The 25049-nt window shown below is 35.8% G+C and overlaps 1 protein-coding gene across 1 annotated transcript in view; it reads right to left on the reverse strand.

Moving 5' to 3' along the window:
• The window catches only part of LOC148939501 (proteasome adapter and scaffold protein ECM29), a 157742-nt gene that overhangs the window by 85562 nt on the left and 47131 nt on the right, over nucleotides 1-25049 (reverse strand). The window contains exons 9-13 of the mRNA XM_089106894.1: nucleotides 21265-21453; nucleotides 18703-18840; nucleotides 15523-15752; nucleotides 11810-12041; nucleotides 8975-9253 (exon numbers count right to left, since the gene is read on the reverse strand). Of these exons, the coding sequence (XP_088963020.1) occupies nucleotides 8975-9253; nucleotides 11810-12041; nucleotides 15523-15752; nucleotides 18703-18840; nucleotides 21265-21453 (1068 nt within the window). The remainder of the gene's footprint in view (nucleotides 1-8974; nucleotides 9254-11809; nucleotides 12042-15522; nucleotides 15753-18702; nucleotides 18841-21264; nucleotides 21454-25049) is intronic.

The following is a 25049-nucleotide window of genomic DNA, read 5'->3' on the forward strand; positions in this document are numbered from 1 at the left end:
AGACCCATTACTACTTGTGTCAGTGATATTAAAAATAAATCATCTTATTTCTGGAAAGCAAGTACTAGAGGCATAAAATCACACACAAATCAAACGACATTTCCAGATTTTAAAAGTCAGAATTATATGACAACAAAAACAGTTTCATGAACGTTTTTATTTTTGCTTTACATTTGGCCAATGACAAAAGGACGACTTATACAGCCCTCCCAGGATACTACTCGAAATAGCTTTCAGGTTGTGAGGTATATAACACATTGTGGTTAGGATGGCGGCGTTAAAATCACTTTTTCTAAATCAGTAGACCAATCCAGTGATAAGCCAATCCAATCCCGGTCATAATTTTCTGAAAACATTTTCTGTGGTGCAGAATCCCTTTCCAAACAACCTGTCTTTAATATTATAAAAATAAATAGTAGAGTTAGGTTAATAAGACTTTCGAGGATTTTCAAGATTTCACATTTCTGCTCGATCCTGACAGGTTGATTCATCTTCCTGCTATTCTTCCTTTGAAATTTCGAAGTTTATCTGTAGAATGATTGTTTACTTTATGTTAATATAGGCCCTAATTTTATGGCATCAGGGGAAGTACGGTATACTCTTCGGGGGAGGAGTGGGGGAGGGGAGAAAGAAGTGTATTTTAAACTTTAATTTTGCCTTTGGGAGACGAGCTTAGGGTGGCCCAACTTACTCCCACAATGCGTAGATATGATAAATAATTTCTGAGGCCACACTGCCTAATCATGACAAAACGAAAAACGAGCACGCAGGTCTTCAAAAGGGCATAATTCAGTGAGGGCTTAGGGTATTGAACTGGAGCTTTTCATGGAATAAACAGGAAGATGATCAATTGACCAAAACGTAAACGTGCACACAACTACTACTGCTACTACGACTACAAAACACCACCACTATTACTTCTACTATACCTGTCACTTCTAGTGCGACCACGACAAAAGCTGAGGATATTAATACTGCTACTACTAACAGCTCACCGCAGCACCAAGCCACCTGAGGCCATCACAGCTACGTACGCTCCTCCTGCATCCCAATCCATTCAAAGTCTCCTTCTTTATACCCTCCCAGGAAGTTCCTATTTCCCTTAAATCTTTCTTTATGACAACCTTCCACCCCAACCGCGGACGACCTGCTTTCCGTTTAGCCCTTGATGGTTGGCCAAAAAGGAAAATCTATCCTGTCATCTTTCGTCCACAGAGCGTGCCCTAGCCATCTCAACCTTTCTTTCATTATAGCCCTAGAAAGCAGGATAGAACCACATTTTTAGTACGGCCTACTGTTTGAAATACGGTCATTCAGCCGGGTACCCAGAACAATCCCTAGGCAATTTCTCCGGAAAACATCTATCATTCCTTCATCCACTTTTCGGAGCACCTATGCTTCAGAACCATATTTGACCACCGCCATCACTATAGCTTCCAATATTCTTATCTTGATTTTCAGTTGGACGAAAACACCCTGAGCCTTGGCTATTCTACTTTTAACATCTTCACTGCTCCCACCGTCTTTACTAATAATTAAATAAAAAACATATTTTTTCAAGTGAAAGCAAGGAGCAACATAAAAACTTAAAACAAACAGAAATTATTATATGTCTGAAGGGGATTGCTCCCTCCTCAGCACCTCGTTCTTTACGCTAAAGTTTTTTAGTTCGTTTAAAAATGCTTCCTATTGTTCTAACTGAATGATCCTGGTGTTCAGGACCCAATTCTTGAAGGCCAAATTCTTAATCTTTTGGGCCAACTCTTAAAGAATTGGAACAAAATTCAAACTTTAGCGTAAAGAGCGAGGTGTTGAGGAGGCACTACAACTTTTAATTTACGTTCGAATGAGCCCTCTCAGGATATACTAGGACCACTGGGTCGATACGATCAACCCTGAAAAAAAATAAAATAAAAAAATAAAAAAAAAAAAAATAAATAAACAAGCATCCGTAATCTTTTTTTTCTGGCAAAAATTACAAAATTCCACTTTATTGTAGATAGGAGCTTGAAACGACTATAGAAGGGTTTTTATATATGCTGAATCTGATGATGTGATTTTCATTAAGATTCTAATACTTTTAGGGGATGTTTCCCCCTTTTTCGAAAATCAGGCAAATTTTCTCAGGCTCGTAGCCTTTCATCGGTAAGACTAAAGTTAATGAAACATAAATAGTTAAAATCAACATAATAAGCCAATTCTTTTGATATTTCTATTGGTATCAAAACTCCTTTTTTTAGAGTTTCGGTTGCTATTGAGCCGGGTCACTTCTTACTTACAGTTCGTTACCCCCAACTGTTTGATAATACCAAGGTAAGTGAAGCTGTCCACCTGATCAATTTTTTCGTTAACTAACGTAACCTTTTCACTTATACCCGGGATATTGCTGAGAATATTAACGGGAAACTTTCAAAGAATGTTGCACAAAATCAAAACACACTACGTGGATGCAGGTTATTAAAAGGGCGTTATGTCCCAGGCGTTACTTCGAAACTTTCGGTACACGTTGAGGGGGACGTTGAACCAACCAAAAGGTACCATATGCCAACTACTACTACTATGACTACCACTACTACTAACCACCACCACTACTATTGCTACTATAACTACTACTTCCTGCGACTACTATTAAGGCTGAGGATATTAAAATGAAACTTTCATCAAATTTTTAGGGGGATGTTGAACTAAATGAAAACACGCTAAGTGTGTGCAGGCTGTCAAAAGAGCGGATCAGCAACATCTCAGGAGCAATTTAGTGTATTAGGTTGAAACTTTAAGGGCTTGTTGAGCTAATAAAAATGTAAACTGCTACTACTAGTAGTAGTGCTGGCATTTCTATTGCTATGAGTACTGCTATTACAAAGGCTAATAGTATTGACGTGATACTTTCAGGGACTGTTGAGGGGGGTACTGGGCTATTTCAAAACACACTATGTGTATGTAGGTTATCAAAAGGCCGTATCAGCAATGCATCGCAAAAGGCTTACAGTATTGAGTTTAAAATATCAGGGAACGAGGAGGTGATGTTGTACTAGACCAAATAGGACAATGAGAATAACATTACTGCTATTACTACTAATACTACTACTGCTATCACTATTACTACTTCCAATCCTCCTGCTATTACTTCTGCTACTATAACTACTACTATTGCTAATGCCAAAGCTGTTAGTGAAACTTTCAGTGACCGGTAAGAGCGGTGTTGAACTGAACCAAAACCCACTGTGTACATACAGGCAGTCATAAGGGAATATCAGAACTACCTAAGGTAATGCTTAGAGCATTGTGGTGAAGCTTTCAGGGCAATTTGAGGGGGTTGTTGAACTGAACTAAATTCACTATGTGCATTTGGATTATTAAAGGGGTGTATAAGCCGTATCACATAAAGAAAGAAAAACGAGCAAAAATGGGGTTTTTATAGGCCAGATGAAAATACTGAAAAAAACACAACAAAGCGAATATTTCGAGAGGACAAACGCCTCTCTTCTTCAGCGCAAAACGAAAATTCTTCAGCCTGAAACTTCCCGAGCTACTACTATTACTACCACTTTTGCTACTAATTCTACTACTACTACTGCTACTGGACTACTGAACTAAAACAAAATAGTTTAAGTGCATAAAGGTTGCCAAAATGGCATGGGCGGGATATCTTCCCACTGGAATAGGGTACATAGTAGAAACTTCCAGGGAATGTTTATGTTATTTGAAATCTAAAGTGAAAGACATCTATGTGCATGCTGGTTGCTAATAAGACGTCTCAGCAATATCCCAAGAACAACTGAGGGTGTGAAATTGAAACTTTCAAATCTTCTACTATTACTACTTATGCTCTTACAACTTGATTAAATCGAAAGGGTGTGAGTGTATCCAGGTTGTCAAAATAGCATAGACAAAATGTCATAGGAGCAGAACAGGGTATTAAGTTTTATTTTTCAGGGAAAGTTAAGGAGATGTAAAACCAAAATAATAATAATAATAATTATATATATCCGGATTGTCAAAAGTGCATACATTATTAAAATTTGTTGTAAAATTTTGTCCAACCCGTAAATATTAAGCCAAAACAAGAATTCTTATAGAGATTAGGAAGTTTTTTTTTTCAATTGAAGGTAAGCAGCAATATTAAAACATAAAACGAACAGAAATTTTTCCATACATGAGGGGGCCCCCTCCTCAACAAATCGCTGCAGTGTCCCTTGCTCTTTACATTAAAGATTTTTAGAACTTTTAAAAAGTTTCTTATTCTAATTAAACGGTCCGATTGTTTTAGCCGCAGTTCTTAAGGAATTTGGGTAAAGAGTTAAATTTTAGCGAAGAGTGATGTATTGAGGAGGAGGCAGCCCCCCTCATATACAAAATAATTTCTGATAAACCTCTCATATACGGAATAATTTCCGTTCGTTTTAAGTTTTAATGTTGCTCCTTACTTTCAGCTGGAAAACCTGTTTTTAATATATAATTCCTAAACATTTTTCAAATAATACCGGAAAACCCGGCTCCCCTCCATGGAAAATTCTTTCCCTCCAAGGAAAATTCCTCTAAGTAAAGTTCCTCCCATGTAAAATTCCATTCTCGCTAAAAATTCCCGCAGGAAAATTTCTTGCGGACGATTCCGCCTGAAAACTTATCTTTAGCATACTTTCATTTGAAAAGGACTTAAATTTCTGATCGTTTTTCAAATCATGCTGAAAATCCCCCTCTGTTGAAAAATTTCCATAAAATCCCCCCAAACCCAACGGAATGTTGCTCCCTCCCGCGGAAGATCCCCAATGGAGAATTTCTCCCGCGGAAAATTTCACCCATGGAAAAACCCTTTAGACAACTCCAGTCCCACTGAAAATTTGCTCGGAACTCTCCAAATGTCAAATTGAGTCGGCACAGACAAAGTAAGACAAATACAAAGAATTTCCTATAGGAATTCTGGCAAATTCTTTCAGAGTAATATTTCAATTTGAAAATTCACCCCCGACAAATTCCGTAACAAAAAGGGACAAATTTCGTAACATAAAGCCCTGTCCCATGGGGCACTGGGGTGTCATTTTATCCCCAGAGGCATCATTATTGAGCCTTTCAACTATGCTGAACAAAATGGCTGCCTCAAAATTTTGACCGGACGATTTTGGGGGAAAAGGCGTGGGAGGAGGGCTAGTTGTCCTCTAGTCCATATGCTTACTTAAAAAGACAGTAAATTTTTTAAGTTACGACCAAGTGAGCCCTCTCCCGATCTTCTAGAATAACTGGTTCTACAGGATCAACCTTAGAAAAAGAAAATAAATAAACAAACACACACCCGTGATTTTTCTCCTGGAAAAAAAAAAATTAAAATACCACATTTTCTATATAGGAGCTAGAAACCTCTACAGTACGGTTCTAGAATATGCTGCATAAATTGTGTGCTTTTCATCAAGACTGAGAAACTTTTTGGGGGGTGCTGCCTCCCTTTTTTGAAAATTGAGTGATTTTTCTCAGGCTCGTAACTATGACGGGTAACATTATGCTTCATAAACTTTATATATTCGGAATCAGCATAAATTTTTTTTTTTTTTTTATGTATCCATTGTTATCGAAGTCCGTTTTTTAAAGTTTTGGTTACTATTGAGTCGCGTCACTTCTTTCTTACGAACTGTTTGAAAAACCAAACAAATTTAAAATATTCTTTTCTTAACCAGTGAAAAAACTATGTCAATTGAAAGCGAACAGAACTTAATTTTAAAAAATACTTTTTCCACAAAAGAAGTTTTTCAAAAAAAAAGTAAAGAGCTACATTAAACCAAAGATGAGCACAAATAAAGTCAAGTAACTTTTCATGCGTAAAACTACCATAAATCACCGTCGATAAAGAAATGAAACTCAAAATGAACAGAAATTACTATAAAAACAAAGTCAAAACCAGCAGAAACTAAGAGGAGTAGGCCCCCATATCTTTTAATGATCAAAACATAATTTGCACTTTATAGAAAACATTATACACTTTAAATGTTTTCTCTTTTTTTAACTTTATTAAAACCAAAATTGTTAAGACTTTCAGATATGAATAAAAGTATCTATATTAAACTGTCAATCGACATTCATTTGTTGTTTTTTTCCAGTAATCTTGGCTATGATGTTTTTCTTTTCTTTTTTTTCGATATTAAAAGAAATAAACACACAGGTCGAAATGAGGATTATTTTCAGTAAAGTGACATTATGTTTCCGGGAAAGGTCTTCATCCCAGCTTTACAATTTATGACACGACCCCCTAATCAATTTTAATATTTTGGCCACACAAACCAAGGAAAGTTTATAATGAACCAGATAGGGTGATTCCTTAAGGGGGCGAATCCCCTTATTATCCTTAATATTCCTTTGAAAGTAGAACTGCACTGTCAAGTAGTACTGACAGTGTTGATAAGGTTGTGCTTTAAGTCTCAACACAGCACGATTACCGATGATTTGAACAAAGAGAAAATGAGAGTTTATGGCTCTAAAGTGTTTTCATAAGCCAATCATATTGTTTCTCATTCTTGTATTTGAAAGGGAAGTCAAATTTGAAAATGTGAAAATTTAAGCAAGGAAAATAAAAAGCATTGGCTACTGTGTGAAATTTTTTGCCAATAAGGGAATAAAAAGTTTTTAGTCGCAAAATCTTTTACGAGCAGCCCCGCTATTTCTCTACGATTTAGATACTTGACAAGCTGAAAATATATAATGTGTAATCATTATTTGACAATGTTATTAGTTGACAATGCCCTCGTCTGTTTTGATATGCTTTACACAGCTGATACATGGCATGCACCAGCCGCAATACTAAAGACCATCGATGTATTCCAGACAAAGAGCCTGAGAAGGACCGAAGGTCTAAGGTGGTTTGATTTCATGAGTAATGAGAAGCTGCTGCAGCTCACCAAGCAGTCTTGGTTTTCTACCCAAGCAGCCAGGGTACCTTACGATGGTTTTGACACCTGCTTCGAACGTCCCTGCGCTTACTCGCAAAGAAAATCTTTGACTTTGACCCTATGATAGCCAGTTGGAAGCGACCTCGCGGACGACCCAAGAAACGATGGTCCTGGCGAGTTCCTGACAATGAAAAACCTCGGACCAAGCGAAGCGCAAACGCTCGCTCTGGACCAAAGCGGATGGAGGAGGCAGACGTCACTCCCGACGCCAAGCAGTGCCGAGCAGAAGACCTAAGTCAAGTAAGTCAAGTCTCCAGTGTCTGTGATGCCTTTAGCAAGGTAAGAAAAAATACTCAAAGGGAGTTGATTATATTTGTGGCTTGCATCTGGTGAATGACAGTCCGATCATGTTTGAGCACTTAACTTTAATATACCAGATGATATTCTCGTGTAGCCTAGTGCCCGGTTCTTTTGGTGTCGGTATCATCACTCTAGTTATCAAAAAGGAGAAAGACCCATCTCAGTGCAGTTCGCATTGGCCAATTACTGTTGTTTCAGTTCTTTGTCAATTTTTTGAAATACTAGTTGATGATGAGATAAACCGAGGGTGTTACATGCCCAGTAACAAGTTTGGGTCTAGAAACGTAAAAAGGGTAAAGAAGACGGAATTGGACTTTACAGTCCCTACCGGTGGTGCTGGTCTCCGTTTCTTGGCCCTTCAGACAGGAAGTGTAATAGGGGGCTGGGGCCAGCCATCCTGTGCCTTAACACACTCTTCCTGTTTACCTTCACCATCTTTCTCCAGGTACCCATTTAGACCTGGGTCTACTCTTACTGGGCGCACAGAGTAACGCCTGTGACCCCCGTTCCAAACCAAAAAATTGAGTACACTAGGATTCGAACCATCGTCATCTCGGACAAAGGATCCTAAATCCAGCGCATTTAGAAAGGGCAGCAGTAGAGAAAATGTGCACCATCTTATATGTAATATCCTTCTGGAATGTGATCGAATTGATGAATCTATTGCTATTGCACTTTTAGATGCAAGTCAAGCATTCGACTCCAGTCTTCATAGTCAACTGCTGTTGAGCGCACATAACCACAGTCTTGACAAGTCGGTAGTCCACAATTTGTATCGGAAACTTGCAGTAGAGATTAAGATTAGTTTACAAAGAGGGATAAAAAAAACTTCTTCTTCTATTATCCCAGTTCGAAAAGGGATTCTTCAAGGAGCTGTCTTTTCGTCACCTTTTTTAATAACAGTGTAGTTGAGGCTCAGCATGTGGTTAAACCAAACTTTTTGTATCTTAGTCAAGATCTGTCTTTATTGAACAATACCGACGATATTTTGTTTTTAAGTCGTTCTTTTTCCCGTTTTGAAGAGAGTTTTGTGGCGTTGAAAAGCACAAATAAAAAATCAGTCTGTCTTTCAGCGAGACTAAGACAGAGTTTATTGTCTTTAATCGTAAAGGAAGTGTTCCTGCCCCAGAAGTAAAACTTTGTGACAAGATAACAAAATCTTCTTCAAGTAGGCTATAGTGCATCTTGGTCTACCTGTGGGTTGTAACGTTAAGTTGACACATCTTTTATTAATAGATGATTTTACTAGTAAAGTCCGAAAATCTTACAGTATGATTGTATCTTCGAAAGATTCATATACTCGACTGATTCGGGCCCAGCTATTTTCGGTGATGGTTACACCAAATGTGTTGGCGGTCTCTCCTATTTGGGTTCTCCTATCGGATAAGAATAAACGTACGTTGCGTTCTTGTCATTACCGTTTTCGTAAATTTCCTTTGCGTGTGCCTCCTTGGAAGCGTAACACAGCTATTAATAATCAATATAACATACCGGACCCGTACATTGTTTTTCTGAAAGTACTAGAGATGTTTTATGAATTTAAAACTGTGTGATGCTTTGCAATATTAGGGGCCATTTGTTGTTCTGCTTGTATATATTATACGTTTCTTATTTGATGCTTTTTTGTAGTTATCTTTCCTTTTATTACTCTGCTAGTGACATTATGTCTTTTTAGTGGGAATAAAGTTCATTCATTCACTATGAGCTACTGCTATCAAGAAATAAAAAAGAAGATTTACCTTTAAATTCGGGATAAGTGTAACTAATTCACCCGCTATAAATTCAGGTGCAGCCCCAACAAGAATCGTCAATGACGTAATAAAATTCAGACTCGGAAATAGTTCAACAGCTTCGGTAAAAAGTGCAAGATGGGCAGATAGAACACAACTTTCATCTCGGAGCAAATTCAGCAAAAAGGGTCGGATTGAAGAGGCAACTCGATGTGGATTCTCCAAAGCAGATTCAAATGGGCCAAGACCAGCTTCATTTATTAAGGATAATTGAACAAATCGAAGTATCTGAAAAATTCAAAACATAAATCATCAACAAGACCAAAAAGACCGTTACACTTACCAACTTTTTAGCGGGCATGTTTCGCCTAGTTTGAATACAATCATGCAATGATTTCTAATCTCTGTGAAAGGAGGATTAAAGTGAGACCGTGGTCTCCCTAACATCCTCCTCCCCCTCAATAGACTTTTAGTAATTGACGTACTACATCTTGTTTTAGCCAAAATAATATAGGTGTTTTTAATTAGTATTGTTAGGAAGCACACAGTGAGCCTGTGGATCCTCCAATACAACTCATCCAAGAAAAAAATCACAAGAAAGGGTCGGGTTGAAGAGGCAACCCCATTCAGATTGTTTAAAGCCGATTCAATGTGGGTAAGATCTATGAAGTTGAAATATATCGAAGCATCGAAAAGTCTAAATAAATATTAGTTTTGCTCCGATGTTCACCTATTCTTAAGTGAAGATAAAAGGTTATCACAATGCAATGAGATAAAGCGAGAATGCGGTATTGTCAAATAATTTGGTTGTAAAATCATTTGACAATTCTCCGCTCAGTCATATGCTTCTTCGTCCGTCCCTATCCCCAAAACGAAAACCCTGTTCGCGTGGCCTCTTCAGAAGATATTTTGACTGACAAATCTAGACGTTTTCAACTGGCTAGGGGTTAGGAGAATTTTTCAGGGGAGAATTGTCCACAAGGAGGGGGGGATTTCCCAATACTTCTAAATTTTGAATACGATTATTATCAACACACGGGGGGAATTTCCCATTTGGAGGGGAATTCTTCGGGGGGGGGGGAGGGAGGAATTTTGCTTGAATTTCCTTTCTTTTGAGAGCACAGCAACGCGAGATGGGTAAGCTAGTCCCAAATAAATGTAGATTTATTGAATAAATCCCCACCGAGTCATTTGGACACAACGAATATAATAAAAAAGAAGAAAATATTATATATGATTTAGTGGACTTTAACAATGGAGCGTAAGCACTTTATGTAGCCTGTTTTACTGTTTTGCGCATTTACCCACGTTGGGGTCACACCCTGTGCACTGCTTACCTGGCATTACTTTTTTTTTCTCTCTTCTTATTTTTTCTTGCCTTTCATTTTCCTTTTTTGTGGTCTGTTTTTATTCATTCATTTACTTTATATCATGTTGATGAGTTCAATCCTTATGTTTGTTAACCCCAAGAATTACGAGCTCTAATCTTCGTTGGAGTGTATTATCATTTTGTTGTTGCACTGTATTGAGTTCAGTGAAAAAATTCATTGATTTTCATTTCCCCTAAGTTAGAGCATTCGTTCCTGAAGTATTAGAGGGAAAATCAACTTAGTATAGAGAGCACAAGGTTGATGGAGAAGGGCAACCCTCTAAGAGACTGGATGACTTATGTTCATTTCCACTTTTAACGTTCCACTTTACTTTCGTACGAAATTACTAGTTTTCAATTTAATTACTGTTCTTTTTAAAACCGTACAAAGGATTAATTAAACAATAAGAGGCACTAGCGCTCTCTCAACGGTACTCTTTACATTAGGGTTTAACCTTTGCAAAACACTAAGGTCGCATTTATGTTTACAAATTTTCTAGTGATTCTTAAGTTCAATTTTTCTTCACATCTGATATTTAATGATGATATTTAAAACCAGTCGTTTCCATCAAAATATTTCATTTCCATAATACAATCCTTAAAAAAAAAAAAAAAAAAAAAAAAAAAAAAAAAAAAAAAAACTAGCATTTGGTCTTTTGTCGTGTAATAATAATACAAAATTACCTAAATTACATTAATTGCCGAAATTAGTGTAGTAACAAGTGTCTGATCTTCATTAATGGAAAAAAAGAAACACAATTGCACAAGTTTGAAAAAACTGGCAAGAAACGACAAACGCTAGATGACGTCGGTGATTTTTTCCAGCATTAGCGCCAATTCCCACTCTTATAAGTTAACCATACTCTTTGGCTCAAATATCAGATAAACACAATTGCCATCTATTGATCAAATCACAAATCCTCATATGACTTCTATTAACTACTTTCCATATTACTCAACCCGAACCAAGCCCCAGGGAAAATTTTCAGGTTTTTATTGATTTTTGCACACTTTTGTATTTATTATTGACCAACAAACTTTTTTTTTTTTTATTAAGATATAAACATTACTCATCGACTTTTTTCGCTTTTTAATAAAGAACTAACTTGCTATTATTATTATTTTTACTACGATTTTTTTACATTCACATAAATTTTAAATTATTTTTTGTTATACTTTTAGTATTAGTGTCTCATGTTATCTCTTTCCTCGACTTTTTACCCCACTCCCTTCTCTCTCTTCTTGATGAACATAGTTAAAAGAAAGGGAGACCTGCAATCATGGGTGTATCCTGGATTTTGTTCGGAGAGAGGGGGAAGAAGGGTACAAAAAACTTGAAAAATCGCATCAAAAATGTGTTTATATGCATTTTGCTACATTTCTACGAGCCGAACAAAATTTCGGTGGGGGGAGAGGTCAAACTCTACACTATATACCCCCCCCACTGGATACAGCATTGCCTGCTATATGCTTACGTATTCGAGAGTGTTTTTGTCAAATCCAACGACACGATCTTTAATAAAAATCCCTTTTTCTGACGATTCACGGAACTTCTTCTGTTCAATGATATAGTTTAAAAGTCTTCCATATGAAGGGACAAGATCTGACTTGTCTGTTTCCATCTTTTCAGTGCTTCTATCATCCATCGCACAAGACTTTAATGGTCCAAAAAGGGCGTCTACGGCATCTTTTGCAATAGTCTCATCCCTGCAAATTAAGTAATCAGCATATTAAAGAATTAAATGTCATTCCTAGTAAAAACCCATCTAAATTAAAACAAATAGGAAATTCATGTTCGAGGAAAACTATGCCTGAATTTAAACATGTAAGAAAGATCAAGAAGAAGGAAAAACTTCTAAATGAGAATCTTTTCTTTCGCTAAAATTTCTTAAAATTGCGAACAAATTGGTGATTTTTAGTAAAAACAGTTTAGTATTAAAACACAGAATTTATTCCAACATTAAAGGAGTTCCTGCTCAATAGTGAGCCTTAACATAGATTTTCTGCACATGGACAGCACGTAGCAGTTGTAATTTGAAGTACCGAGGACTTAAAATTTTAACGTCTTTTTGATCCATCTGGTTCATCCATAACTGAAAACCACGATTTTTTAAGATTATTTTTTTGCTTGTTTAACAATTATAAAGTTTTAAGGCAATATCAAATTTTCTTTAGTTACAGCGTTCGACTTTGAAAAAGAAAAGAAATAACCTTGAAAAAGAGAAGAAAAAAAAGAAAAGGAAAAGAAAAAGAAATTGGTAAATTTGACAACGCTTTTCATCCATAAAATTTCTAACAATCTACTAATTAAAAAATAGAAAAACTACTAAAAAATAAAAAACTAACAATCTAGTAATTATTAAAAAATATTCTAATAGTAATAAAAATTTCAAACATTAGCATTCTACTAATTCCCAAATTCAACTAGACCTTCAAAAAACAATACTAAACCTTCTTAACCTATTTGGTACCACATGTTTTTCGCTTATTTTTTGGCTGATTTTTCCCACTCTTATTTTTGTTTAATCTGGCTCCCATAACTGCTAAAAACTGTATAAATACAAATGAAGGTATTTTTCATTAAGAACTGAACCTTTGATTTTTCCTGCTCCGGACTTGAAACCCTGAGGTCAGGGGTTCGAGTCCTGGTGTCGCTGATTTTTGGTTTGGGATGGGGGTCAATGGTGTGACTGTAAGCTCAGCCGGAGTCGACCCAGCTCTAATTGGTTTGCCTGGAGGAATCTGGGGGGAAAACAGGGAAAGCGTCGGATGATTTGCCCACAACCACGCACTGCACTTCAGGCAGAAGGCATCGAGTCAGGAGATCGGTACGTGCTCAACGCAGACCATTGGTCAGCATGCGAAAATGTTTTTTTTTATTTTTTATACAAACAATTAAACTTCATTTTCACTGGCTTTGGTACCTTAAGTGTAAAAGACTGTCAACTGTCAGTCAACACAACTGTCAGTCAACTGTCAGTTAATTTTTTTTCTAATCCACCGCAAGATGCTAAAATCCTTTTTTTGTCATTAAACGCAAGGACTTTGCTGCTAGGGTATTTGCTACGCACTGACAGAGATACTTCTGTGATAGCCCCAAAATATCTTGCTTCGTCAGTACTACTCACAGGAGTACCAAGGGTAGGTCAAGCTAATTTCGATCAAGCTAGATGTGCCCTTTGTGCCCTTGGTTGGATATTGTGCCCTTTGGTGGTCCCAAGACATTTTTAAATTTCTTGCTATTAGGACACTAACTGGATCTTATTCAAGCTCGATGGGAAGTAGCGCAAGCGATACCAGCGTCCTAGTGATGGCTTTTGTACATTAGAGCCCAGCTCAACCTCTTAACAACAAGAGGGCTCCTAAATTCTTACCTTCACAAAATCTACAAGAAGTGAAGGTTGGATCTCAGCCAAACTCATTGATGGGCAGCAATCAACGTCTTGAATGATCCTTTATGCCTTTCCAGAGCTAGAGGTCGATTCATCAACTGTAGGGGAAGAGACAAGGGTCCCTACATTCTTGCCATCAGGACACCCATTCTTGCATTCTTGCCACCAGGACCTGAATATAGCATCAGATCCCGACCAAGCTGGCCGAAATGCAAGATCAAGGTCAAAATAATCTCTTTCAAGAGTTTGAACTCAGTCTGTTCTTAGAGGGGAGGTGAAATCAAGGTTTCCAAGATCATTAATCATCAGCCTAATTACTAGGTTGGTTAGGGAAATTCGGCAAAATATGGCCGTTCTAGTTGAGTTTTTAGGGGTTCAGGGTCAATCCCATTGCTATCAAGCAGTTACTTCTAGAAATAATGAAACCATACGAGCGTATAGGTATAGTTTCGATTTAGGTTGATGGAAAAGATCATCAGCCTGTTTGAGCAAAGTTCTAAAAACATATAATCGGTCCATGTCGTCATAACATGTAGCAAAAAAGACACTTTATGTATATAGATATCTGTAAAAGACAGAATTTACTGTATATATATTACCGTTGGCTCTTACAGATACCACTTATTTCTAGTCTTACGACTGCACGGCAAAGGACAAATATCCAACAGAATATAGGAATTGTTCTAAGTACGCCACACGCATTGGTATGCAACTGTAACCCGTGGGCCAGGGTAGGTCCAACGCTTCACAGGAACTTAATATCAGGGTGCATCTAAGCATAAAGAAAATTATATTTTATATGATCCTCAAAATACTTCCGCAAAGAGAAGAGATCTGTTATCCCCAGTATCCATGTTGGAGATTAGTCCAAATAAATTCCTCAGAGTGAAGGGATATTAGGAGGTAAATTATCTCCCTTTTTCAATATTTATCTAACATACTTCTCACCCAAACCTATACAATGACTGGCTAAATCTGTAAGTTGTATAGAAAGCCTGTTTAAAGAACACCAATTTTTTCCATTTTAGATCTGCCAAAGGTAAAAACCAACTAACCAAGCCTAGCACAAAAGCGTGTGGCCGACGAAACTCTAAATTACAGGGTCGCAAACTCGAGCCCTGACATTGCTTCACTAGGTAAAAGGTTCAAATTTTGAGAATGTATTCTTTCTTGAGTAAAGGTTCCATTTGCCCAGAGAAAAACCAGTTTTAAAATAAACTCACGTGGGTATGTATAGAAAATTTGACTAAAGAAGGAGGGGGGAGGGGGCTCAACGTAAATAAGTATTTCGAAAGCTATAGTTTAAGTAAATCGTCCTCACAGATGGGGGACCGACCTGCTTCTTTCAGTAACAATTTTATTTGGGAGGGGGGATTTTTTCTCAGGTCCTCACAGAAGACTATACCCAGGATCGTATCCAGGATTTTTTTCGGGAGGGGGGGGGGGGTATAGAATATTTTTTTTTGGGGGGGGGGGTATAAAAAAACTTTAAAAACCGTACCAAAAATTTGTTTATTTACATTTTTGATACGTTTTTACGAGTTGGACAAATATTTCGAAAGGGGGAGTTCAAACCCCCTAACCCCTCCCCCCAGGATACAGCCTTGATTCTGCCCTACACTTTTTTGTGCCTGCTGTCTGACAGTCTTTGACACTCCTCCTGACAGTCTCATGACACTCCTAGCACGAATAATAATAGCCAGTCTTAAATCATATTTCCAATGTTTCTTGGGTGATCTTTAAAAATAATTTTAACATATATTTTACGTAAATCAAAGAATTTAACTCGGTAATACCTGTCTCCACAACAAATCAGAAGCAAAAAGCGACCTTCGACGTCTGTAATTGGGAATATTATTCGAACTAGTTCCACCAGGACCATTCGGACTTGAACATTTGACGAGCTGACATATTGGTTGAACACGAATTTGAGGAGTCGCTTAGTGGTCTCACTAGCAGATACAAAGCAGGGTGCAATGCCACTTATAGTTGTTCGCAGACTTTGAGCAAAATCACTGTCGGGCTCCTAAATAAAAAACGAAACACAAAAAACTCAGGCATATTAGTGCTACGCTGAGGGAAAAGGATGTCCCAAGATAAAAAAAAAAAAAAAAAAAAAAAAGATACTTTCAGTGAAAATGATGATGATTCGAATATCATAGCTTTTTTTAAACGGTAAGAACAAATAATGCGTTTAAATAATATTTCAATCATATTTCAAATATTCAAAATTATCGCTTCAAAGGTTTTTTCAAAAATTTTAATTGAGATTTACGGGTTTCCTTCTGGTGATGAACGAAAGAAAATCCGTTTCCGTATACAGACAAAATAAACAGCTCCGGTGAAATAAAAGCAAAAAATAAAAACAGTTCATTTGCTAGCGTATAATTAGCGACATAAGGGAAAAAAAGCTACATTAAATGGTTTCATAATCATATCACAACTTAGCAAGTTCGAATTTTTTTTCAAGGGACTTATTTAAGGTTTGTGGTTTTTCCTCTAATAAAAAAGGTTCATTAGAATAGACATAAAATGGATAATTAACAGGGTTCATTTCATGTCATACAGTTTTTCACATTTTTTTTTTTTTTTTTTTTTTTTTTTTTTTTTTTTTTACCGATGAACTAAATATTTATGTAATTTCCATGCAAGATGTTTTACAGTCTTTATCTGTTGTCTACGCTTCATTTCATTACTGTTACTAATTTTTCGGGAGGGGGGGTTACAAAAAAGACTTTAAAAACGCATGAAAAATTTGTTTATAATCATTTTTGTTACGCTTTTATGAGTCGGACAAACATTTCGGCAGGGGGGGGGGGGGTCAAAACTTCTGCACCCCCCCCCCCCCTAGAAAAAACCTTGCTTTGAAAATAGCGTGCTAAACGTGGAAACGTATAAACGTAAGATATTAAAGGCAGAAGCAAGTGCTCTGTGAGTGCTTTAAGCGGGTGGCTTTCCTTTTGCAGTGAAATCGTAAAGTAAAAATACAATTCTTTCATTACCTAGGCCATAGCAAGATACGATGAACTAAAAATTAACTATACAGCCGTCCAAAGATAAAAACGCGTATATATGTTACCATGAATGTCCACAAACTGGTGAATGTTAGGAATACCCTTTTTCTCCTTGCATTTAGTCAGCGTTGCCAGTCAACTTTTTCAATTTAAAGCAAGGTTTGACGATGACAGGTTAGGTTAGATTAGGTTTGGTGAGGTTAGGTTGGGTTAGCTTAGGTTTTTAACCCACTTCTGATACTTAGAACCAAATTAACCTAACCTGATCTATCCTAAACTAACATCATCTAACCTAACCTAATTTTAACTTTTACCATCATAGCTTGCATAAGACTGAAAAAGCTGACTCGCAAAGCTAATTGAATCCAAGCAGAGAAAAAGGAACTTCCCGACATTCACCGATGAATGTCGACATTAACCAGATTTCGGACATTCACGGTAACATATACATGAAAAGTCACTTTCCGAGTTAGATATACCACTGAATTCAGCTCAAAAGAATTAAATCGAATGGTATATGCAAGAATGTCCTAATAAAAACCAATGCAAATATTTTTCTGGCAAAAACACGTATCTGAAGCATTTGCCCCTTTTGCCAAAATTGAAAATAGACATTTGACAGCGGACTTTGAAATGTATTTTAATTGCATAATTAGAAAGAATACTGTCTAAAACCAATCCTAACAGCATTTCACTTCGATCCTGTGTCTAGTGTGGCGCAATGGGTGGCAACAGTGCCGCAAAACTTGAGAAAGTCTAAAGAGGATTTTCTCGTAATAATGAAAGGTATATATACACGTTTTTACATTTGGGCGGCCATATAAAGTAGTCTACCGGACACAGAGCAAAGTAGATATCCATTGATGTTCAGACGAACATGTTGGGAAGAGTTACCCATGATTATAAGGGAAGTTTAATATCCAGTTCGCTCAAGGAAATATTATGTCTCCGTTTAGCAGTGCAAACTCCTAGGGACTCCGAGAATAGTGGCTCTTAGTAGCTGTTTTGAATCTATCCCGAATGTAATTTAGTCACGAGGTAAAATAGTTAGTAACTTAGTAAAATAATTAGTAATTTAGTACCTCATGCCATCTATAGTTAATGAATTTTGCAGCTACACGATCCACGATTCTTGTATAATTATTTAAGTTTTGACTTCCCCGTTAATAAGGCCCCCCCCCTCTCCCTCCAGACAGCCTCCCATTTGGGCTGGAGCTACAGGGTGGTTTTGTTCATTGATATCAAAGCTTCTTCATAAATAATAATTTCCCATGATTTTTTTAGTCTTTCCTATTAGATCAAAGCCATCATTGAACTTTAAAACCTAACCGGATAATATGCAATACTCGACAGTGGTGCCAAATATAATGAGTTACAAAATTCGTAACAAAAATTGCAAAGGCAAATCGAAAAAAAGACGAAGTTAATATCGCCATCTATCACATTGAAGATTGCTGTAGACAATGTCACTACTAGTTCCACATACTTACTTCAACACTGGTGACAGTGGCACAGCTAAGGGGGACTTCAAGATGAACAAATTTTCCCGGGAGCAGCCTTTGAGGGAGCGCCCAACTGAGGTTTTTTCTCTTTTTTTTACTTATATTGTGGAAGTGATGGAGAGGGGCGAAATCAAACATTGCCCCGGGGCGCTAAAACCCTAGCTACACCTCTGCGAACATTCTTTTTCAATACCATCCTACAACCCCATTAAACACTCAAGGACTTTCAAAACCGATACAAAAATAAATCACAAATAGATTGAAAAATAGATCAGCGGTTGAAAATATAGAATAAAAACATGGAAGCAAATACTAACTCCCAAGAACCCCTAAATATACTCACAGAGGGGTGGAGTTAATTAATAAAAAGCTTAGCAAGGCGTTCCTCAACTAACCAATGCACGATTTGTATTCACACAACTACTGTAGGAAACTGCTCGTAATAGGTCAAGAAGGCTACCTTTTCTAGTGAGGACAAAAGCATATGAATACAGTCCACGTTATCCCTCAGCACTCCTGGGGACTTTTTAGCTAAATATGATAGAACAGTAAGAGCTGACACCCTCTGTTGATTATCAGGCTTGAAGCTGTAGAAGTCCTGAAAAACAAAGAATCAAATTAGTCTAGTTCGATCTTAACACCACCTTGGTGGCGAACCCCTATATTATTTTTTACCATAAGGCTTGCATAGCACTTTGGAATTGTATTTAGCAATTCATTTTGAAAATAAGTGTTCAGATCTCAGTTTCGATTTCGGTAATGACTCATAACCATAAATTTGTTTTTCTATATCTAAAAGCTTGGCAATTTCTCCATAGTATCATATCTTAGCATTACCATATTCATATCTGCCTATTATCATATCCACCTCTCCAAATTACCATAGTAATTTCTGTCGCATAAAACTGTCGTATTTTTCAATGCGACAGTTTTTGCCAGAGACTAGGCTAAGCATTTGCCTACGTGGCAGCCCTACATTGGAATTGAAACAATAGAGTCCAGTGTTATTTTACTCGTAACTGGCTCCATGGAGTCTCTGGAATTCATAGAAAATAATTACCTTTAAATGAATAATATAATTACCAGTCTAGCTGCATCTTCTCAGGTAGTGACATACATTTATATTTTCATTTTGGTAAAGAAAAAGAGAAGAGGTTACTGTTTTTTCCATCTTGACTTTCAGGTTTTTTTAAAACCTTTGGATGTAAAAGAAGTTTTGAGAATGAGCGCTACTGTATCACTTAACCATCAGTAAGATTGTCTGAGCTCGATCAAGACAATTTAGCACAAAGTCAAGCTACTCTATGGAACATCGCATTAGATAAAACAATGCCAGTAAACTCTAGCAACTGCTGTTCCATACCCATCAGTCATAAATCCTTCTACCTAGTATAATGGATACCCTTAAACAGTGGCGTCAATTGGGGAAGGCAGGGGGCATTTCGCCCCACCCCCAAAAATCTAAAAATCCTTTTTTTTTGTATATTCATTTCAACAGTAATTTGGTGTTTCTTTGCATATTTTTTTTCAAGCTTCTTAATAATGTTATCTTTCATTAAACTTATTTCGCCTTATTATTATACTAAGAAATCCTAGCTAGCTAGACATCTTTAATCTAGATGAGTGCACGCAAATCAGTTCAAGTACTTTCGAATACTGGACCCATTTCAAGAAATTAAAGCTCCATTAACATTCATAACTCGGTCCTACAGTCCTCGGGCTTACGGTCCTCGATCTTTTCTGTGTTGATTCATCAGGTAAGGCTCCATCTGACACACTCCACATTCAGTAAACGTATTGCAATTTATTTTTGTGATTTTTGGCGGTCAGTAGGGAATTGGGATTATTAAATTGCATTCCATAGTACTCATTGGAACATATTGAATTCAGGCCCAGATTAAATCGATGTGGGACCCAATTCGATTTTATATTGCAGGACCTTCTCAATATATTAAATATTTAAATAAAATATTCCTACATAGTAGCTTACGTACGTAAAGTAGTTAGCGTAAGTAGTACAAAATCTCTCTAATATAGGACTGTCCCGATTAAATTCAATAAGTTTGACACGAACTTTTACTGGTATCAGTTTTCAATATTATAAAGTTTACATTACATAATAATAAACATACCGATAAATCTTATTTAGCAACGTAAACTTGAATAAATGTATTTTTTAATTATTTGTATAACTCATAATATCCCTTATCATCAAAAACAATTTGCTTTAAATTTCAAAAATTTTTTTTGTTCATTTTAATGGTAACGCAAGCCCTTTCAAATGCGGGATCCGATTGGGCCCAATCGCCTTTAGCAAGAGCCTCATCAAATTAATCATTCGCTTATTGCATGCCAGGTCTCAAAATGCTATAATTTGTTCTTTCCTAGATAGAAAATTCTTGACGTATTTATCTATCAGGATAAAAGTGTTGTAGTGGCGCAGTGGGTTTGATCTAATCTTGGTAATACGGGCCCCAGAGTTCAAACTCAGCTGTAGCAGCACAGCTCGGCTCGGAATTTGATTCAGGTGATGATATTATGCAAAAGCGTTCCCATACTAATCCAAACAAGAAGAAGAAGAAGAAGAAGAGGTATCAGGATAAATTAAAAATCCTTTAATTTAAGAACCTTTTTTAAAGGGTTTTCCGGAGCAGCAAGATTTTAACTCGAATTGTTTTTTTTTGTCATTTCAACTATAGTTTTTGGTAAAATAGGAACACCATAGGGGTACAAAAAGAGGAAGTTAGACCACTAAACCTTAATCATTCTGCCAATTTTCAAATTACTCGCAAAAAATTAATTTTGCTGTTCAAATGGTGTTCAATGGAGCATAAAAACTGCCCACATTCAATAAGCAACTGCAATTGATCCCAATAAGCTCTGCTGAATAAGGGGATAATGTGAATAAGCAAAAATAGGACGTGATTTGCAATTATTTCAATATTTTCTATAAAAAATTATGTCGGGACAAAAAAAACAACAAACAAACAGAAAACAAATAAAACACGACCACATAAGTTACCTTTAATGTACTGTCTCCTTCATATTTCAAGTTTCCAATCATAAACATGGTAAGCTTTAATAGAGATGGTGCAACAGCTGCTAGATCCACTTTGTCATCAGAATACCACAAGAGATCTTGAAGCAACAAGAGTCCACTGCTCCTTAGATTAGTCGTTGTGTCGATACCAAATATACAATCATATACGAGCTAAAAAATAAATATTCTTAATTTTGGAGAGAAGAGAGAATAGTTGTAAATGCATCATTCCTAAGAGGCACATACACAAGACCTTCAGAATACCCCCCCCCCTGAAAAAAAAAGATTTACAGTTTTCAGCATTCGTATATATATATATATATATATATATATATATATATATATATATATATATATATATATATATATATATATATATATATATATATATATATATATATATATATATATATATATATATATATATATATATATATATATATATATATATATATATATATATATATATATATATATATATATATATATATATATATATATATATATATATATATATATATATATATATATATATATATATATATATATATATATATATATATTAAAGGATCTTTGTGTAAAAATACAAAAAGTGAAAAAATGCAAATGTCAATCTTGTTTTATATATATATATACATACATACATACATACATACATACATACATACACACACACACACATACATACACACATACATATATACATATATATATATATATATATATATATATATATATATATATATATATATATATATATATATATATATATATATATATATATATATATATATACATATATACATATATATATATATATATATATATATATATATATATATATATATATCTATATATATATATATATATATATATATATATATATATATATATATATATATATATATATATATATATATATAAATCTTGTTTTATATACATTTATATATATAAACTAATAGCCCAATAAAAATTAAATAAATTATAACTTTTTTTCTCAACGATGCTGTCTATCAGAATGTATATCAGAGATCATGCTAAAATAACTGCAATATTGGATCCAGTCCTATTTAGACTAAGTCAGGACCACCCCAAAAGCTTAGATCTGACTCAAGGGTTTAGACTTGGAACCTTAAAAGCTAATCATCTGAGTCAACAACAAGTCTGAGTCAACAACTCTTCTATTTAGGGAAGAAGTTCAAAGTGTCTTATCAACAAGGAGTGATTTAAGGAACTCCTACACAATGAGAGAGAAAAAAAAACGGAAAAAGAGAATGGAAAGCAAACTGGAACAATGCTGAGAAGAAATTAGTACATGCAGAATGTTAGCTTAAGCACTTAAATATATTTAGTCGCTCCCCAGAATTTCTTATTTCAGCCCTGTAGTGTACTCTTTGCTATTCCTCCTACCAGAAACTAAAACTTTTTAGCCAACAAGCAGCAAAGTAGTATCTGTCAGTGCCCTCACATTCGTTAGGAAAAGCTACTCCACATTTCACATCTCATTAATAGTCAATTGAAAGAATAATTTTCATCCTAAAAGAACTCTTTCGAATTCAGCTGCAAACCAAAATCAGAAAAATGGGAGAAAAAGAATGGAAAAAAGAACAACAATGAAGAAAATAGTAGTAAATAAAAAAAAAAAATAGTAATTTGCCATCTGTCTTTCGTGATGGAAGTTTGGAACAAATAATCAAAACCATAGTTTTACATGACAACGAAGTATATATTACTACTAGTAACAGCTCACCGCAGCACCAAGCTGTCTGAGGAAAACACAGCTAGACATGCTCCTCCTCCATCCAAATACATTAAAAGCATCCCTCTTTATACCCTCATAAGAAGTTCACATTTCTCTTAAATCTTTCTTTGTGACATCCTTCCACCCCAACCGTAGACAACCTCCTTTCCGTTCAGCCTTCGACGGTTGGCCAATAAGGACAATCTTAGGCAACTTGTCGTCCTTCATCCACAGAACGTGCCCTAACCATTACAACCTTTTTCTCATTATAGTCCTAGAAAGCGGGACTGAACCCCATTTTTTGTAAAGCCTATCGTTTGAAATACGGTCAGTCAGCCGGGTACACAGAACAATCCCTAGGCAATTTTCTTGAAAACATCTAGCAAATCTTCATCCACTTTTCGGAGCACCCATGCTTCAGAACCATATTTGACCACAGTCATTACAAAAGCTTACAATTTTCTAATCTTGGTTTGCAGACTTATCTTCCTATTCTTCTAAACTTTTTTCAAATGTGAAAAAAAACCAATGGGCCTTGGCTATTCTACTTTTAACATATCCACTGCTCCAACCGTCTTTACTAATAATACTGCCAAGGTAAAGGAAGCTGTCTTCACCTTTTCATCTTCACTTATTTCTAGCCTAATCATTGCATGAAAATGTGCAGCTAAGCAAACAAAAGTAAAATGAACTTGCAAAATCGACAGTCTTTATAGCCAAAGATAAAAGGATTAAGAGATTGTTGAATGTTTCAACCTCCTCATAAGCGACAAAGAGGTAAAAATATACAATTTTTTTACTCAATATTAAATTTGGAACACATCTAATGTTTTGTGCTATTACGAAGTTGTGGAAAACCATGAAATCATTGTATCAAATTACAATGAACAGCACAGTTAGGATTTAACAATTGTTAGGTAGTGACGGAAAACACAAGGGTTATATTCTTTCTTAAGTAATATTGCTCATCAAATGGATCCCGCAGTGGCGTAAAGTGAGAGTTTTTTCGGTATTTTTCACTCTTAGGTTTCACTCTCAAATTTCCACTCTTACATTGATAATTGAGAAGTGCCTGAGGTATCCAACACCTTTGGTCCTCAGTTTTATAGATTATGAGCAAGCGTTTGATTCTGTTGATAGAAGATCTTTAGCCAAGGTTTTATCCTTGTATGGTACACCAGACAAAACAATAAAATAATTAGTGCCATGTACAAGAATAGCATTGCTGCATTTAAGGTATAAAATGAGGCTAGTAGCTGGTTTCGTATTAAATCAGGAGTTAAGCACGTTTGTGCTCTATCTCAAGCAAGATTTATACTGTGGACGGTCATGAGCACCGGACAGGTACGTGGAGAACACTTAAGATCATCTCTTGACTGACAAAGGACTGTAAATTATAGAATTATTATAATTTATTTCTAAGCAAGGTTAATGTGATAACATTATCATTATTTAATTATCTTAATCAGTTTGTAACTTTTTTACGTTGGTAGCTTGACGCTCTTGCTAATGGGTAAATAGAAATTGAAATGTTTTATCTTCTTGTATTATACTTTTGTTGATGTTTAGATGTGATTATTATCCGATCCAAGACAACAGGTTTTTTTTTCACTATGTAACTTATTTTTAAATTATTTTAGGATAAAAAATAAACACAAAAATCACCAATATTCCTATACAGTGATTAACGGTTAAAATAATATGTATTTAACCGGTGTGCTCCAAACAAAAAAACGGATTTCTCGGTTAGCTATTTTGTCACGTGAAAGTTACTCGTTCGATGGGTGTTTACACTAATGAATCTCTTTATATAAATCAGGATACGTGGTGAGACGTGATGTTCAGTTATGAGAAACACGGCTGCACGCATAGACCGGGAATGAGTAAGGGGGCAATGTCTTTAGCTAAAGGATGAAAAAGGTGCCTCTTTTGAAACCAGTCGAAGGCTAAACTGAAAGCAGTTCGTCGTAATTTGGGGTCGGAGGATGTCGTAAAGAAAGATTTAAGGGAAATGGGAACTTCCTGG

This window comes from Artemia sp. Qi Xiang Cuo, chromosome 21 (assembly GCF_049724085.1).
Source record: "Artemia sp. Qi Xiang Cuo chromosome 21, ASM4972408v1, whole genome shotgun sequence".
NCBI lineage: Eukaryota > Metazoa > Arthropoda > Branchiopoda > Anostraca > Artemiidae > Artemia > Artemia sp. Qi Xiang Cuo.